Raw genomic sequence first — 16855 nt, 5'->3', positions numbered from 1 at the left:
ACCACAAGAAATTAAAAAAAAAAAACACATATCTTAAAAACCGCAACTGATGAAAGCACTTCCCTTAACAAACCTTAAGGGATGAAGCAAGCTTTGAATTCTAACAACAGCTTCCTTCCATCTGATTTAGCGGAATCAGGATGACCGATGGTTTTGGAACAAAACATGTTTAGAAGGGAAAAGTGGCAAACAAACATAATATTGAATCCTCAATACTCGGTAACTCTATAATTGGAAAATTGATACAACAATAACGTCTTATAAAAGCTCATTTTACAGTGCTATTACTTCAGTAAATTAAATTATTCAACGTATTGGCCTTCTGCACGTAGTAAGCCTCACTTTGCATGATAAACTTTAAATGAAAAAAAAAATGACTAACAATAACAAAATACAAAACCCCTCTCACCTCAACCTGCCCTATGCAAATGGGAAATGCTTGTAAAATGATTAGTAGTGTCCTTAGCCTATGAAGCATACAACTTTGTAAGTTCCTCATTAAAAGTCTTTTTTATGGCCTCCCTCTTGAGTTTGAGAGCAGCAGTGACAAGGCCAGACTCAGGGGTCCATGGGTCAGAAAGCAATTTAACTTTTGCAGGAATCTCAAATTTCTCCAGATGCACCTTCTTTCCCTCCTGCCAATAGTTTCATTAAGAGAAATTCTATTCTTAATATTATTTTCACAATATTACATACAATTACGTGAGGTGAAAAAAAAAAGGAAGAGAGAAAGGAGAAGTAAGATGCGTCATTGATAGAAAGAGATCGAAAACTTGAGTTTCAAGAAAATGGTATAGGAATAATTTAACTCATTCACAGACTAACATAACAAAAGAGGAACACATGGCATGTTGATTCATAGAATGTATGTGCATATTAGAAAAAGTGCAGACTCTTTTCTTTTAATTGTGAAATTTGGGACTCACGCCAAACACAACTAATAATTGGGAACTAAGTGGGACATCTTTGGTGTAACGTACGTTACAAGATATAAAATCAAGAACTAAGATCAAGTTAGAAATGGACTTTACAACCTAATATAGGCCCCTTTGTCTTCTTGGGACTTTTTATAACAACAAATTTTATATAAACATCACTAAATCTGTATAAATATATAAAAAGATGAAACACCAGCTATATAAATCTACATGGCATGTCTTTTTAACCACAAGCAAAATCTTATAACTTCGCCTTCCTTGCCTTTAAGGTTACTTTAACTTTTACCTCATGACATGCCAATGTTAGTAGCAATTTACGATGGTAACCAGTTCCTCTGTAAAGAGTTTCTCAACTCTTTTAACTTTCTGTTAATGGTTTTGCTAACCAGTGCCATTAATGTCCAGGAACTAAAAAGACGAAAGTTTTAATCGAAAATCATACAAAAACGTATATTTACATAATCCGATGAAAAAAACTTTCTACTTTCAAAACCTGTGGCCTTAAAAAACTAGTTAGTATTTGCCTTCTTTTTATACTTCTTGGATAACGTGATCATTTATGTTTCATATCACTACACTCCAATCCATTTCATTATTTATCATAATCATTGGTTGTTTTCTTGAACCATGCAGAAATTAGAAAATACCATCTCGATTTGATCCTTTTTATTGTCATTATAAAACGCAAAAGCAATGACTTGGTTTAAATAGTCTACGACAAGGATAGAGGATACCGCAATAAAATGTCAATGTCATGGTCACAATAAACACAATTACAACCCTTTTATAAAAGGAGGATCACTATTTTCCCGATGATAAAAGCTTTTCAAGAAATTGAACAAGATGTATCATATTTATATTCAAAAAGTGGCCCTGCTTAGTCCCATGCCCTCACCAAAATCAGTCATGTAACCATCAAAGTTATGGTTGTTTGAGTAGAAGATAGAAAAATAGAGGTAAAATTAAGTAGGATGAGTAGTTGCTGATGTTAACTCATTACATGATTGGTAGAAGGTACAAAACAAATTTAAACTTAGTTACATCACATGAAACTGTAAGGGCCAGAATTTGTGAGTGGAGAGCATATGAAATCCAAGTTGCAACTTTTAACAATTCCACATTTTTCGTGTACAAAATATGGTGTGACGTGATTTGTTTCTAAATTTGCCTGTATGGTTGTTTGAATAAGAGACAAACCCGAGATAATTTTGGATGTAACTGTAAAGTTAATCACAAAAGTTACTTTAGTTAACTTTTAACTCTATAATGTATTGTTGATTTAGATAAGTGTACTTCCTAAAAAATGACATTAATTCCTAATCATTACCACTCGGTTGTTATGAGAATTTAGAAAAGTGGACATACCTTTACAAGTGATGCATGCACCTCCTTCACAGTTTCTTCTTTTGCACACAAATCTGAAAAATTGATATATGAAATTCCTTGTTTTGAAGCCCATTCCTCCAATGTGAACTGAGAACCCACCACAAGTGCCACACAGTAACTGTGGCAAGGATCAGCATGAACCATAATATTGTCCACAAAGGGACTAACAATAAGAGCTGCCTCAACCTGTATTTAATAAGTTGGTCATGTAGGAAAATGTTTTAGAATGGTGCATTCTGCACAGTTGTTGAAAAATATCCCTAAATACCTACAACATGAAGATGGGAATTTTAATTTCTTAGAACGGAGTAATATTTTATCAAGTTATTTTAAGCATAGGATACACTTAGAATTTGAATTTCTCCCATGCACTTTTAACTCCAGCGTAGTGCCAGTAACACATTCTCTAACAAAACTTTTACTTTTGGCTAAATTTGCTTAAAATTGCAAATCTTAATGATTCTTACTTTCACATTAATGGATTCCGATCTTGATCCTGCTGTTTTTTAAAAGTTTTAACCAACAGTGGAATGAATGTTAAAAAGAGCATGTTTGAGAGTTTATTGCTAACACTAATAACTCTAAAAAGAGAGAGCTTAGTGGTCCTTTCAATAACACAGCTTTTCCTTTAAAAAAATAAAATAAAATAGTATTATCCATATATACCTTTCCCAAAGAGACATATTCTCCATGCTGCAGTTTAACAATGTCCTTTTTACGGTCAATGATTTCAAGGCATCCATCTGGATGAAATCTCCCAATGTCACCAGTGTAAAACCACCTCATTCCTCTTTCATCAACCTTCACAACAAAAGTAAAAATTAATTCTCTTCCTCCCCTCACATAAAAAATGTGTAACAAAATATAGACAGACATTCGACAAAGAAAAAATGTGTAAGATGAAATCAAATTGACTAAGCAGAACTTTTATGGCAACAGTGGAAAATCGGAAGTGATACATTATCCCAGTTTGTCTTTTCTCCCCAAAGAAATAACAGAAAAGAGCATCGAAACAAACCTTGTATGATTCATTCGTTTTCTCTTCATTTTTGAAATACCCTAGAGTGACATTTGGACCACCAATTACAATTTCTCCACGGGGCATTGGTGAGTCATTTGTTAAATATCCACCTTCGGGCCAGTCGATTAGCTGTGGTAAGAAAAGCAAATGTTCATGAGAAATACTCTTTCACGGATACCAGAAAGAAAAGTAAACTGCCATGATTAGATATCTATAGTAGAAAATACATAATGATGACTCGATCTTAAGGGCCCTTTACATTGCACCATTATACAAGGAAGATCATAGATTTTATCTATTTCTATAAAATTTTACGAGCTACAAATCGCTGATGACAAGATTTAAGAAAACAAGGAAATAGTTGACATATGTTAGAAATGGACTTTAAGCTCAACTAAACCCCACAAGACCGGTTCGTAAGGTGAGGTTTGCACCTCACTTATATATCATGAAATTGCTTTATCTCTAGTCAATGTGGAACTTCCAACAACATGCGATACATCCACTTTAGAGTTGTGAGAAAGCCTCCGTAAAGTCGTAAAGTATAGGTCACACTTGAAAACATTCAAACAGATACTTAAAAAACATTTATGGATAGATTTGAAAATATTTTCTAATTGAAATTTACATATAAAATACAAACCTACAAACCTCAGATAGGTTAACTTTTTTGTGTGAGTAAAAACCTAGGACCTCATACACACACATCTCAAATCTCCTACCATGGGGTCAACTATAGTAGTTCAAAAAGGATACAATAACACCAGAAACATTTTTCGAAAAACTTAAGAAAAGGTACATATGCTCACAAGTTACTTAAGACTAGAGTACTAGTTAAAAATGGTAGAAAATCAATGACAACCATGGTTATAAACAAGACCTTTTGTGAAATGAAAATGGTAAATGAATATAGAAAGAACAAGCTTCCTATTCTAGTAATTTCTCCACTTGCTAAGAAATTTTACATAATGTGACTTAACAAGATTTACTCAAGATAGGTAAGCCATGCATATATATACACGACCGTGTTGAATGATCGCCATCAAGAATTGTTATCCGAGTATGATTGTAAGGTTTTGTGTCGCTTCTTGTTAGAAGTGGGTTTTAAGCCTAATTCAACCCTACAAAACAAGCTTGTAAGGTGAGAATTGCACGCACTTATATATTGTGAATTGGCCTTATCTCTAGTCGATGTGGGACTTCCAACACACCCCCTCACGCCGAGGTATATTCATCTCGTGCGTGGGACAATAAATTAGTGGGTGGCACGTTAGCGGCCCGAGATAGCGGGTGGAACAGAATGTCCAAGAAAGTTTACTAGGATAGGCTCTAACTTGGTTTTGATACCATGATAGAAGTGGGACTCAGTTCTAACATGGTATCAGAGCCAAGTTAGAGTCTATCCTAGCGAACTTTCTTGGACATTCTGTTCCACCCGCTATCTCGGGCCGCTAACGGACCACCCGCTAATTTCTTGTCCCACGCACGAGATGAATATACCTCGGCATGAGGGGGGGTGTGGAAGTCCCACATCGACTAAAGATAAAGGCTAATTCACAATATATAAGTAAGGTGCAAACCTCACCTTACAAGCCAGTTTTGTGGGGTTGAGTTAGACTTAAAACCCACTTCTAACACTTCTCATGATTAATGTAGCAAGGTCCATGCTATGACATTACTCCCCTCCCCATAAGACAAAAAAAAGGGCCATTCAAATTGTATGAAGGTAAATTGATCTAATCTATAATTACCTTAATAAATGAGCATGGAAGAGGTGGTCCAACACGACCAACAGAAGTATCATCAACATCAGAGAATGTCCCACCAGCACAAGTCTCTGTAAGACCATATCCTTGACCGATTGGAGCACTGAATATGACCGACCATACATTTAAATATGAAAAAAGTATAATAAAGGACAGGCAAAAGGAAAAAGCACCGGAGTAGAAACTAGTAATATTTCCTTTCGTTGAACACTCAAAAGTGAATGAAGTATTTTATCCTTCAGAAGGTCATTCCACACATAACACATACATGGGATTTTAAAAGGAAAAATGTTGAGCCACAAAAGTTTCAATTTTATTTGTTTACCGCAACTATCAAGGTCAATTACAACTTCCAGAAGTTACGTTTGAAATTTTCATCGCAAGCCTCCCAATCTAGATTACATACTCTTTCATAATATTCTGACTTGTGTTTGATTCAGATTGTTTTGGGAGAAAATAATCACTTTTTATTTTACAAAAACAGTTTCATGAAACTAGCAAAGGAAAAATAAAACATTGTTTCTCTAAAAAAAAGGGAGAAATGATCAAGAAGGTTGATAGAACAATATCCTAATATTTATTAAGTCTGATTCTCAAGTTGGTCCTCTAGGCTTAAAGTTCTAATGCTCAACAAGTATAGTAAAATAAATGGTCGAAACTTATCACAAGTTTCAGTACACCACCTAAAATATCAATAATATCTCTTCAAAGTTAAAAATAAGCTAATATTTGGCATGTCTATGCATGATGCAATTTAGTACAATGGTTATGTTTTGGAGAATATTTCTTTCTCTTTTTATTAGCTTGTAAAATAGTGTTTTTTTCAATCGCCAGTTACTTTCATGTATAGCACGAATGATGAGAACCAGAAAAAGAAGTCTTCCACTAAAGAAGAAATTGGAGAAGATATCTCAAGAAGACAAATTAAAGAATATAAAAATGTAATAAATTTAGAAGAAAGTCTCCCACATGAAAAACATAGCTTGAAAATAGGCCTAGGTAGAATAGCTTGTTTGGTTTTTAGAAAAAGTCTAACCTAGGGTAGAATAAAAAAACCCTACGGAGTGTATATGTTAGGAGCAATCCCACACTCTCCTTAAAGAAATTGGAGAAGATATCTCAAGAAGACAAATTAAAGAATATAAAAATGTAATAAATTTAGAAGAAAGTCTCCCACATGAAAAACATAGCTTGAAAATAGGCCTAGGTAGAATAGCTTGTTTGGTTTTTAGAATAAGTCTAACCTAGGGTAGAATAAAAAAGCCCTAAGGAGTGTATATGTTAGGAGCAATTCCACACTCTCCTTAACGAAATTGGAGAAGATATCTCAAGAAGACAAATTAAATAATATAAAAATGTAATAAATTTAGAAGAAAGTCTCCCACATGAAAAACATAGCTTGAAAATAGGCCTAGGTAGAATAGCTTGTTTGGTTTTTCGAATAAGTCTAACCTAGGGTAGAATAAAAAAACCCTATGGAGTGTATATGTTACGACCAATCCCACACTCTCCTTAAAGAAATTGGAGAAGATATCTCAAGAAGACAAATTAAAGAATATAAAAATGTAATAAATTTAGAAGAAAGTCTCCCACATGAAAAACATAGCTTGAAAATAGGCCTAGGTAGAATAGCTTGTTTGGTTTTTAGAAAAAGTCTAACCTAGGGTAGAATAAAAAAACCCTAAGGAGTGTATATGTTAGGAGCAATCCCACACTCTCCTTAAAGAAATTGGAGAAGATATCTCAAGAAGACAAATTAAAGAATATAAAAATGTAATAGAAGAAAGTCTCCCACATGAAAAACATAGCTTGAAAATAGGCCTAGGTAGAATAGCTTGTTTGGTTTTTAGAATAAGTCTAACCTAGGGTAGAATAAAAAAGCCCTAAGGAGTGTATATGTTAGGAGCAATTCCACACTCTCCTTAAAGAAATTGGAGAAGATATCTCAAGAAGACAAATTAAAGAATATAAAAATGTAATAAATTTAGAAGAAAGTCTCCCACATGAAAAACATAGCTTGAAAATAGGCCTAGGTAGAATAGCTTGTTTGGTTTTTCGAATAAGTCTAACCTAGGGTAGAATAAAAAAACCCTACGGAGTGTATATGTTAGGAGCAATCCCACACTCTCCTTAAAGAAATTGGAGAAGATATCTCAAGAAGACAAATTAAAGAATATAAAAATGTAATAAATTTAGAAGAAAGTCTCCCACATGAAAAACATAGCTTGAAAATAGGCCTAGGTAGAATAGCTTGTTTGGTTTTTAGAATAAGTCTAACCTAGGGTAGAATAAAAAAGCCCTAAGGAGTGTATATGTTAGGAGCAATTCCACACTCTCCTTAACGAAATTGGAGAAGATATCTCAAGAAGACAAATTAAATAATATAAAAATGTAATAAATTTAGAAGAAAGTCTCCCACATGAAAAACATAGCTTGAAAATAGGCCTAGGTAGAATAGCTTGTTTGGTTTTTCGAATAAGTCTAACCTAGGGTAGAATAAAAAAACCCTATGGAGTGTATATGTTAGGAGCAATCCCACACTCTCCTTAAAGAAATTGGAGAAGATATCTCAAGAAGACAAATTAAAGAATATAAAAATGTAATAAATTTAGAAGAAAGTCTCCCACATGAAAAACATAGCCTGAAAATAGGCCTAGGTAGAATAGCTTGTTTGGTTTTTAGAAAAAGTCTAACCTAGGGTAGAATAAAAAACCCCTAAGGAGTGTATATGTTAGGAGCAATCCCACACTCTCCTTAAAGAAATTGGAGAAGATATCTCAAGAAGACAAATTAAAGAATATAAAAATGTAATAGAAGAAAGTCTCCCACATGAAAAACATAGCTTGAAAATAGGCCTAGGTAGAATAGCTTGTTTGGTTTTTAGAATAAGTCTAACCTAGGGTAGAATAAAAAAGCCCTAAGGAGTGTATATGTTAGGAGCAATTCCACACTCTCCTTAAAGAAATTGGAGAAGATATCTCAAGAAGACAAATTAAAGAATATAAAAATTTAATAAATTTAGAAGAAAGTCTCCCACATGAAAAACATAGCTTGAAAATAGGCCTAGGTAGAATAGCTTGTTTGGTTTTTCGAATAAGTCTAACCTAGGGTAGAATAAAAAAACCCTATGGAGTGTATATGTTAGGAGCAATCCCACACTCTCCTTAAAGAAATTGGAGAAGATATCTCAAGAAGACAAATTAAAGAATATAAAAATGTAATAAATTTAGAAGAAAGTCTCCCACATGAAAAACATAGCTTGAAAATAGGCCTAGGTAGAATAGCTTGTTTGGTTTTTAGAAAAAGTCTAACCTAGGGTAGAATAAAAAAACCCTAAGGAGTGTATATGTTAGGAGCAATCCCACACTCTCCTTAAAGAAATTGGAGAAGATATCTCAAGAAGACAAATTAAAGAATATAAAAATGTAATAGAAGAAAGTCTCCCACATGAAAAACATAGCTTGAAAATAGGCCTAGGTAGAATAGCTTGTTTGGTTTTTAGAATAAGTCTAACCTAGGGTAGAATAAAAAAGCCCTAAGGAGTGTATATGTTAGGAGCAATTCCACACTCTCCTTAAAGAAATTGGAGAAGATATCTCAAGAAGACAAATTAAAGAATATAAAAATGTAATAAATTTAGAAGAAAGTCTCCCACATGAAAAACATAGCTTGAAAATAGGCCTAGGTAGAATAGCTTGTTTGGTTTTTCGAATAAGTCTAACCTAGGGTAGAATAAAAAAACCCTATGGAGTGTATATGTTAGGAGCAATCCCACACTCTCCTTAAAGAAATTGGAGAAGATATCTCAAGAAGACAAATTAAAGAATATAAAAATGTAATAAATTTAGAAGAAAGTCTCCCACATGAAAAACATAGCTTGAAAATAGGCCTAGGTAGAATAGCTTGTTTGGTTTTTAGAATAAGTGTAACCTAGGGTAGAATAAAAAAACCCTATGGAGTGTATATGTTAGGAGCAATCCCACACTCTCCTTAAAGAAATTGGAGAAGATATCTCAAGAAGACAAATTAAAGAATATAAAAATGTAATAAATTTAGAAGAAAGTCTCCCACATGAAAAACATAGTTTGAAAATAGGCCTAGGTAGAATAGCTTGTTTGGTTTTTAGAATAAGTCTAACCTAGGGTAGAATAAAAAAACCCTAAGGAGTGTATATGTTAGGAGCAATCCCACACTCTCCTTAACGAAATTGGAGAAGATATCTCAAGAAGACAAGTTAAAGAATATAAAAATGTAATAAATTTAGAAGAAAGTCTCCCACATGAAAAACATAGCTTGAAAATAGGCCTAGGTAGAATAGCTTGTTTGGTTTTTCGAATAAGTCTAACCTAGGGTAGAATAAAAAAACCCTATGGAGTGTATATGTTAGGAGCAATCCCACACTCTCCTTAAAGAAATTGGAGAAGATATCTCAAGAAGACAAATTAAAGAATATAAAAATGTAATAAATTTAGAAGAAAGTCTCCCACATGAAAAACATAGCTTGAAAATAGGCCTAGGTAGAATAGCTTGTTTGGTTTTTAGAATAAGTGTAACCTAGGGTAGAATAAAAAAACCCTATGGAGTGTATATGTTAGGAGCAATCCCACACTCTCCTTAAAGAAATTGGAGAAGATATCTCAAGAAGACAAATTAAAGAATATAAAAATGTAATAAATTTAGAAGAAAGTCTCCCACATGAAAAACATAGTTTGAAAATAGGCCTAGGTAGAATAGCTTGTTTGGTTTTTAGAATAAGTCTAACCTAGGGTAGAATAAAAAAACCCTAAGGAGTGTATATGTTAGGAGCAATCCCACACTCTCCTTAACGAAATTGGAGAAGATATCTCAAGAAGACAAGTTAAAGAATATAAAAATGTAATAAATTTAGAAGAAAGTCTCCCACATGAAAAACATAGCTTGAAAATAGGCCTAGGTAGTATAGCTTGTTTGGTTTTTCGAATAAGTGTAACCTAGGGTAGAATAAAAAAACCCTATGGAGTGTATATGTTAGGAGCAATCCCACACTCTCCTTAAAGAAATTGGAGAAGATATCTCAAGAAGACAAATTAAAGAATATAAAAATGTAATAAATTTAGAAGAAAGTCTCCCACATGAAAAACATAGCTTGAAAATAGGCCTAGGTAGAATAGCTTGTTTGGTTTTTAGAATAAGTGTAACCTAGGGTAGAATAAAAAAACCCTATGGAGTGTATATGTTAGGAGCAATCCCACACTCTCCTTAAAGAAATTGGAGAAGATATCTCAAGAAGACAAATTAAAGAATATAAAAATGTAATAAATTTAGAAGAAAGTCTCCCACATGAAAAACATAGTTTGAAAATAGGCCTAGGTAGAATAGCTTGTTTGGTTTTTAGAATAAGTCTAACCTAGGGTAGAATAAAAAAACCCTAAGGAGTGTATATGTTAGGAGCAATCCCACACTCTCCTTAACGAAATTGGAGAAGATATCTCAAGAAGACAAGTTAAAGAATATAAAAATGTAATAAATTTAGAAGAAAGTCTCCCACATGAAAAACATAGCTTGAAAATAGGCCTAGGTAGTATAGCTTGTTTGGTTTTTCGAATAAGAGTAACCTAGGGTAGAATAAAAAAACCCTATGGAGTGTATATGTTAGGAGCAATCCCACACTCTCCTTAAAGAAATTGGAGAAGATATCTCAAGAAGACAAATTAAAGAATATAAAAATGTAATAAATTTAGAAGAAAGTCTCCCACATGAAAAACATAGCTTGAAAATAGGCCTAGGTAGAATAGCTTGTTTGGTTTTTAGAAAAAGTCTAACCTAGGGTAGAATAAAAAAACCCTACGGAGTGTATATGTTAGGAGCAATCCCACACTCTCCTTAAAGAAATTGGAGAAGATATCTCAAGAAGACAAATTAAAGAATATAAAAATGTAATAAATTTAGAAGAAAGTCTCCCACATGAAAAACATAGCTTGAAAATAGGCCTAGGTAGAATAGCTTGTTTGGTTTTTAGAATAAGTCTAACCTAGGGTAGAATAAAAAAACCCTAAGGAGTGTATATGTTAGGAGCAATCCCACACTCTCCTTAAAGGCTTGGAGTGCAAGGCTCTTAGGCTATAAAAGAGCACCTCCCCCTCATTTAAAATCACCCCTTTTGATTATAGAATACACTTTAACTTGAAAACTTGAGAGTGAAGTTCTTTCGTGAGAAGAATGAGCTTGGTTGAGTTTTCCCAAGATCCTCTCCTCTTGTCTTCTTGGACTTTCCAAGTTGAGTTTTCCCAAGATCCTCTCCTCTTGTCTTCTTGGACTTTCCAAGAAGAGTCTCAAGAGACCCTCAAGGATCTTAGCTGCACTACCCCTAGGCCCTAGGGTGTGTACATCTCTAATAAGAAAATACACCCTTCCTCACTCCTTTTCCATTTCCACTTGCTATCATCCATTGTCTTCTTATCCATTCCATTTCTTGCATTTAATTATGTAATCTTGTTCAGGTTCCACCCTTCTACCCTTTCCATATCCTTTAGCCATCAAGATACACCCCAAAAGTATAAACACCATTTAGCCATATACACCATCCATCAACACTCACCAAAACACCATACCTAGATCATTCGACCATTCCTTTCCACAACAAAACCCTACAGAAAAGATGGCCAAAAAGATCCTATCATCTTCCAAGACTCACCTTCTTGAAAGCTTGTTTCTCTTATGTGTCTTTTGTTCTTGGGGACTTCGAGTGGACTTTCCTGGTCAGGAGGCTTCAGACGGCCTCATCAATGAGTTTTTGTGTTTTTGATGTTCTTGGTTTCTTTCAGGAAAATATCTTACCCTCTACACTTTTTCACTCATTTTTATTTTAAAATAAAAATATTTTTTTAATTTCAAAGATAATACATTTAATGACAAGACTGACCCAAGACAAATGTTGATGAACTTTTGGGTATCACCAGAAAGGGGAGCACCACCAGATAGTATAAAACGGATACGGCCGCCCAGAATAGCTCGGACCTTTTTGAACACAAGAAAATCCCAAAGAGCCTTTTCCAAACCCCAAGCTCCAAGCCAACTACCATTAACTGCTTGCAACCTCCGGGCATAGGCTAAATAAAACAATTTCTTTGGCAATCCTCCTGTTGCATTTACCTGCATTGACAAGCTTTTAAGTCCTCAATCTTGCCCAACAAGACCGTGTTTGGATAAACTTCTCTATAAATAAGTTTAAGAGATAAAACTAAGATAAAATGCATTGAACTTCTCAACCTAAAATTAACTCATACAGTTTAGTTTCTGGAGAAGCTAAATAAAAACTAGAACTTTTATATATGTCAAGTGTATTAGTTGATTTTGGCTAATGCATCAATTCATTTTACCTTCATTTGTTTTCTTCTATATGAGCAATAGAAAAGTCCATCCAAACAATGCAACTAGCTTTCTAACATACATGTACTCTTGACGTGTTCAATGTAGGAGTGCAATCACACAAGTCACAAATCAAAGTACCTTTTTGAATACTCCATCACGAACACGATCAAGAATTGCTGGTACCGCTGCCATTAGAGTTGGACTCAGTGCAGTAGCATCCCCCTTTGTTCCTTTCTTTATCTTGTTTGATGTGTCAGTAAGGGTCAAAGGAGATCCATATCCTATAGGAACTCCAACAGCTGCCATCAAATTCTAACTCGTATGCAATTTGTCAAAACATGAAATAAAGGAGAACAGAAGAAATTAATATGGAAATAAAATCAATGCCCTTAAAAATAAATATTCATGGAATGTATTCAGGAACACTGTATTCACATACCTCAGCTGCTAATTCTAAGATATGAGCCATCGGCAAGTATGCAAGATATATATCCTTTGTCCCAATATCAGGAACAATGGTCATCACAGCAGAGAGTGTAGCTAAGACATTGCCGTGTGTCATCATCACACCCTGTGCAAAAGAAAGATTAAAGAAATAGCAAAAACAACATTAAGGTTAAACTACTTACTTGATCCTAGTTGTCTCCATTTTAAGTTTTAGTCCATGTACAAGAAAACTGAAAATTTAGACCCAGCCTAGTTTTTTTGTGACAGCAGATGATTTATGTGGCGGTTTCACTGTCAGAAATTGTTTTCTAATGCTAGTAACAAGGACCAAAACTAAATTTTTGTGCGTGCACAGGAACTAAAACTTTAGTTTTCTTGAGCAGAGGCTAAAACTTAAAATGAGGGCAACTATTAGAGCAAGTGAATAATTTAACCCAGTATAAACAAGAGAATAAAAAGGGAACAAAAAGAAGCAAAGAAAACATATTTTAGACATTCTAAAACATTATGTAGAACAGTCAAAGATGCTTCTGACCTTGGGTAATCCTGTACTTCCACTTGTATACATTATAACTGCAACATCTGCTGAAAGTGGTAAATCAGCTTCAACAGGGTTTTCTCTGCCAAGTCTCTCAACCTCAGCGAACGAAGTGATTGTCCAGTTATATGCAATAGAAGAGGCATCAGATGGGATATCATCATCCATACAAATCACACGTTTCACTGTGTCAAGTTGTCCACTTATATTTACTAGTGTTTTCAATTCTTTTCGCCCACAAATCACTGTTGTAACCTCTGTCTGGAAAAGTTTACTGAAAGTGAGTTCGTAACAAAACAAAGAGCACACAAACTTAAACAAGGGCAAATACAAAAAACATTTCAGCTAACCATATAGTAAGTTCTAGAAAGTAAATCACAACTGTGAGAACAAGCTCTGGCTATATAAACAACTTTATGAGACAGATTCCAATTTCGGAAGTTAAATAAACTATAAATGATAGAACTTGTTGGTTGAGGAGCTGTGTGAGGTTCAAGTATGCTCACCAAAATATTGTGAACAATATCTTATTTTATTTCTTTAGAAAACCTAAAAACTAACTATAGCCTTGTGTTAGCTGCTTATATAATGCCACCTCATGATGTAGCCAAAATTTGTTTGGTGCACTGAATTGAAGAGGATTTACAAATTGCAAGAAGCATTTCATACATTGGCGACATTTGCTGTGAAATAGAATTGTCTTCATGATATTCTAGTGTTCTACCGGATAGCCAGTCATTGCTACTGTGCATTTCCTAGCAAAGTTATTATTTAGCATACATCAAAAGAGGACATATTGCATTACAAATTTAATCACACCTCTTTCCTTTTTTTCTCACATGTCATACGTGACAAGTACTAAAAAATTGATCCATCGTATATATACAATCAAACGTGGCAAACTCGTATTTATCCAAGGGTAAGATCCACTGGATTGTGACGAGGATATACAGCAATTAGCAGGACATCCCAGGCATAGATGTGAGAGAAATAAGAGACAAAAGAGGAGTAACAAAAACCTCATTCAATGAATATGATAAAGCTTCCTCTCCCAATGATGCATACATAGTCACTACTGTCACATTTCGCCTGAAACAACCCTGAAAAAGCAAAAAGAGGGAAAGAAAAAACATGCCAAGTTATTCCCCTCTTATTATAGGGAAGAGTTATCAGTACACAATATTATCCTTCCCGTGCAAAGAAGTTGTTTTCACATTTAAATTCGTGACAACTTATATCAAAGTGCAACTTTACCCGTGGACCAAGTGTAAACCTTCTTTAAATGTCAAGAGGGTGTAGTTTCTTTCTACCTTACTAAACTTTAAAGACAGATTTTCTATTTCTTAAGTAAGTTTTTCCAATCAAATTTCCCACTTGATAAATAAAAGAATGGCGATGAATCTACTGTGTAAAAAAACAATTCAAGCATTAGGATAGAAGTGTGACCAGTTTGTGTGTAGTGAATGAAATAAGTAAAAATTAAATAATTGCCACCAACATTTCATTAAATAGAAAATAAAAAATTCACAAAGTCGTTGGAAAAAACTATATGGTCTTTAAAACCAGGCAAAGCAAGGGTGAGAGTGGTCTAAGCAGTCCTCGTCATACTATGATTAAGACAAAATAAACAGAACAGAAAGTGTGATGCATATAATTTCGTAAATTCAGATAAGGATGATATTTTGATAATTTTTTACTCACTTTTAACCCACAGATCATTACATTAGACTACTAAAAAAATAAAAATAAAAACTCAAAATAGATAATTAAAAGGTTATTAGAATAATAAATTAAAAGTACATCAAAATATGATTATCCAATATCCTAAACAAAAATATTTTTCCTAATATTAACACGACATGAAGTGTTAGAATCAAAATGAAAGTGTTTACAAGTCAAGAAATTTGTGCAGATATAGAATGTCAAGCGTAAACATATATTTTTATAATTACGTAAATCTAATCTTACTCTTTTTTACACAAAAATCCCATCTTACTTAATTACTTAATAAATTTAAATATTTCCCAGAAAACTTACTGCTTTAAATACATTTTATTTTCCATACTTCTCAATTTCGTGAACTTATCCCGTAACTTTTTGAAAAAATTTCATTCTTCTACAATTTTAATTTATCCTTAAATTTAATATTTAATACTTGACAAAAATCTTGATGTAAAATCACAACATTGTCATAACATTTATATGACTGACATTTCAGTATATTATCACATTAATATTTTTTATCAAATAAAAGATGTTAAAGTAATTCATATAATAAAAGTGTACACTTAAATTCGTAGAAAAAGCAAATAAAAAAATATGAAATTAGCGAAATTGCTAAATTAGAAAAAAGAGTAAATAATTAGTCAATTTTAAATTTAATTAAATTTCTTCATCAATAGTTTAACCAGGCAGCAGAACCTGAAGCGCCATAAACCACTCTTGGCGCGTGTCAGCGAAGATGGCGGCGCGTTCCTCCCTGGCATGTGCGAGGAAGGCTAACCCGGAGGCGAAGCTGGAAACGACATCGAAGGCAGTATCGTAGGAGAGCCAGCCGTAATCTCCCAAGTGAAGCTTCTCGAACGACCTGCCGTCGGGGCCGCTCTCCAGTTCCCTTGCCAGCACCACGCGCGTGCCAAGGAAGAGCCTCTCAGAATGCGTTTTGCACGCCTCTTCGAAGAGCTCCGCGAGCGTGGCAACGCCTTCCCACGCGCTCTGGACCGGGGACTCGAGCCGGCTGTTTCGGATGACCAGACCGGCCTCGCCGCTGGTTTGGACCGGAACGCCGCGTCGTTTGGGAGGATTCTTGTTGCGTACGAGAAGCGTGACGAGGAGAGGGAGTATGACTCCGAAAATGTAGGGACTCATGGTCGCGTGAGATGTGTGTGTGTGTGTGTGTGTGTGAGAGAGAGAGAGAGAGGCTTAAATTAAGTAGACGGAACAGAAGAAAGAGAAGAGAGTGTAGCTTTGGGAAGGACGATGCAGTGAACGTCGTTGGAGTTTCAGTAGGGAACGAGTTCCCCAACTTGGTTTGGCTCAAGTGCCTTCAGATTTGTTTTGTCGTCAACTTCTCTGTGTGTATTTTTTTTTTTTTTCTTTCTTTTTCTTTCAACTTTCTGTTCGTTGGTTTTCCTTGGATTAGGTTGCCAACGTGGAAACAGATGCCTACCCGCAAAAGCGGAGAATAATGGAAAGAAATTATTATTCCACCAAATTACACTAAAGTCTCCAAAAATTCTTTCCTTCTTATCTTTTAATATTTATAACATTTTCTTGAAGAAATATTACAGCTGTCGAATGATGACGTAATGACGGTAATTTTTTCACACAAATTATAACGCTTTTTACATAATTTTACTGTTTTAGTATATATATATATATATATATATATATATATATATATATATAT

The 16855-nt window shown here is 34.2% G+C and overlaps 1 protein-coding gene across 1 annotated transcript; it reads right to left on the bottom strand.

Moving 5' to 3' along the window:
- Nucleotides 1-201: 201 nt before the first annotated feature.
- Nucleotides 202-16525, bottom strand: LOC114193526 (long chain acyl-CoA synthetase 9, chloroplastic-like). The gene is made up of 11 exons (XM_028083359.2): nucleotides 15868-16525; nucleotides 14466-14546; nucleotides 13444-13707; nucleotides 12901-13032; nucleotides 12600-12773; nucleotides 12013-12242; nucleotides 5097-5214; nucleotides 3343-3474; nucleotides 2991-3125; nucleotides 2304-2510; nucleotides 202-635 (listed from the first exon to the last, which is right to left on the bottom strand). Exons 1-11 carry the CDS (start codon nucleotides 16312-16314, stop codon nucleotides 468-470), a joined length of 2088 nt encoding a protein of 695 aa, XP_027939160.1. The 5' UTR covers nucleotides 16315-16525; the 3' UTR covers nucleotides 202-467.
- Nucleotides 16526-16855: the final 330 nt, after the last annotated feature.

This window comes from Vigna unguiculata, chromosome 8 (genome assembly GCF_037176805.1).
Source record: "Vigna unguiculata cultivar grain cowpea cultivar isolate G323 ecotype 2 chromosome 8, ASM3717680v1, whole genome shotgun sequence".
Lineage (NCBI taxonomy): Eukaryota > Viridiplantae > Streptophyta > Magnoliopsida > Fabales > Fabaceae > Vigna > Vigna unguiculata.
The sequence above is the reverse complement of the archived record's forward strand: the minus strand, read 5'-3'. Positions and strand labels throughout refer to the sequence as shown.

Bases quoted from the DNA above. Each gene is read 5' to 3' on its own strand.
- LOC114193526 (XM_028083359.2), bottom strand. From the start codon at position 16,314: ATGAGTCCCTACATTTTCGGAGTCATACTCCCTCTCCTCGTCACGCTT. The intron at 12,774-12,900 runs GTATGTGAATAC...CATACGAGTTAG, and splicing joins TCTTAGAATTAGCAGCTGAG to AATTTGATGGCAGCTGTTGG. The intron at 3,475-5,096 runs GTAATTATAGAT...TTCTTACCACAG, and splicing joins TTCCATGCTCATTTATTAAG to CTAATCGACTGGCCCGAAGG.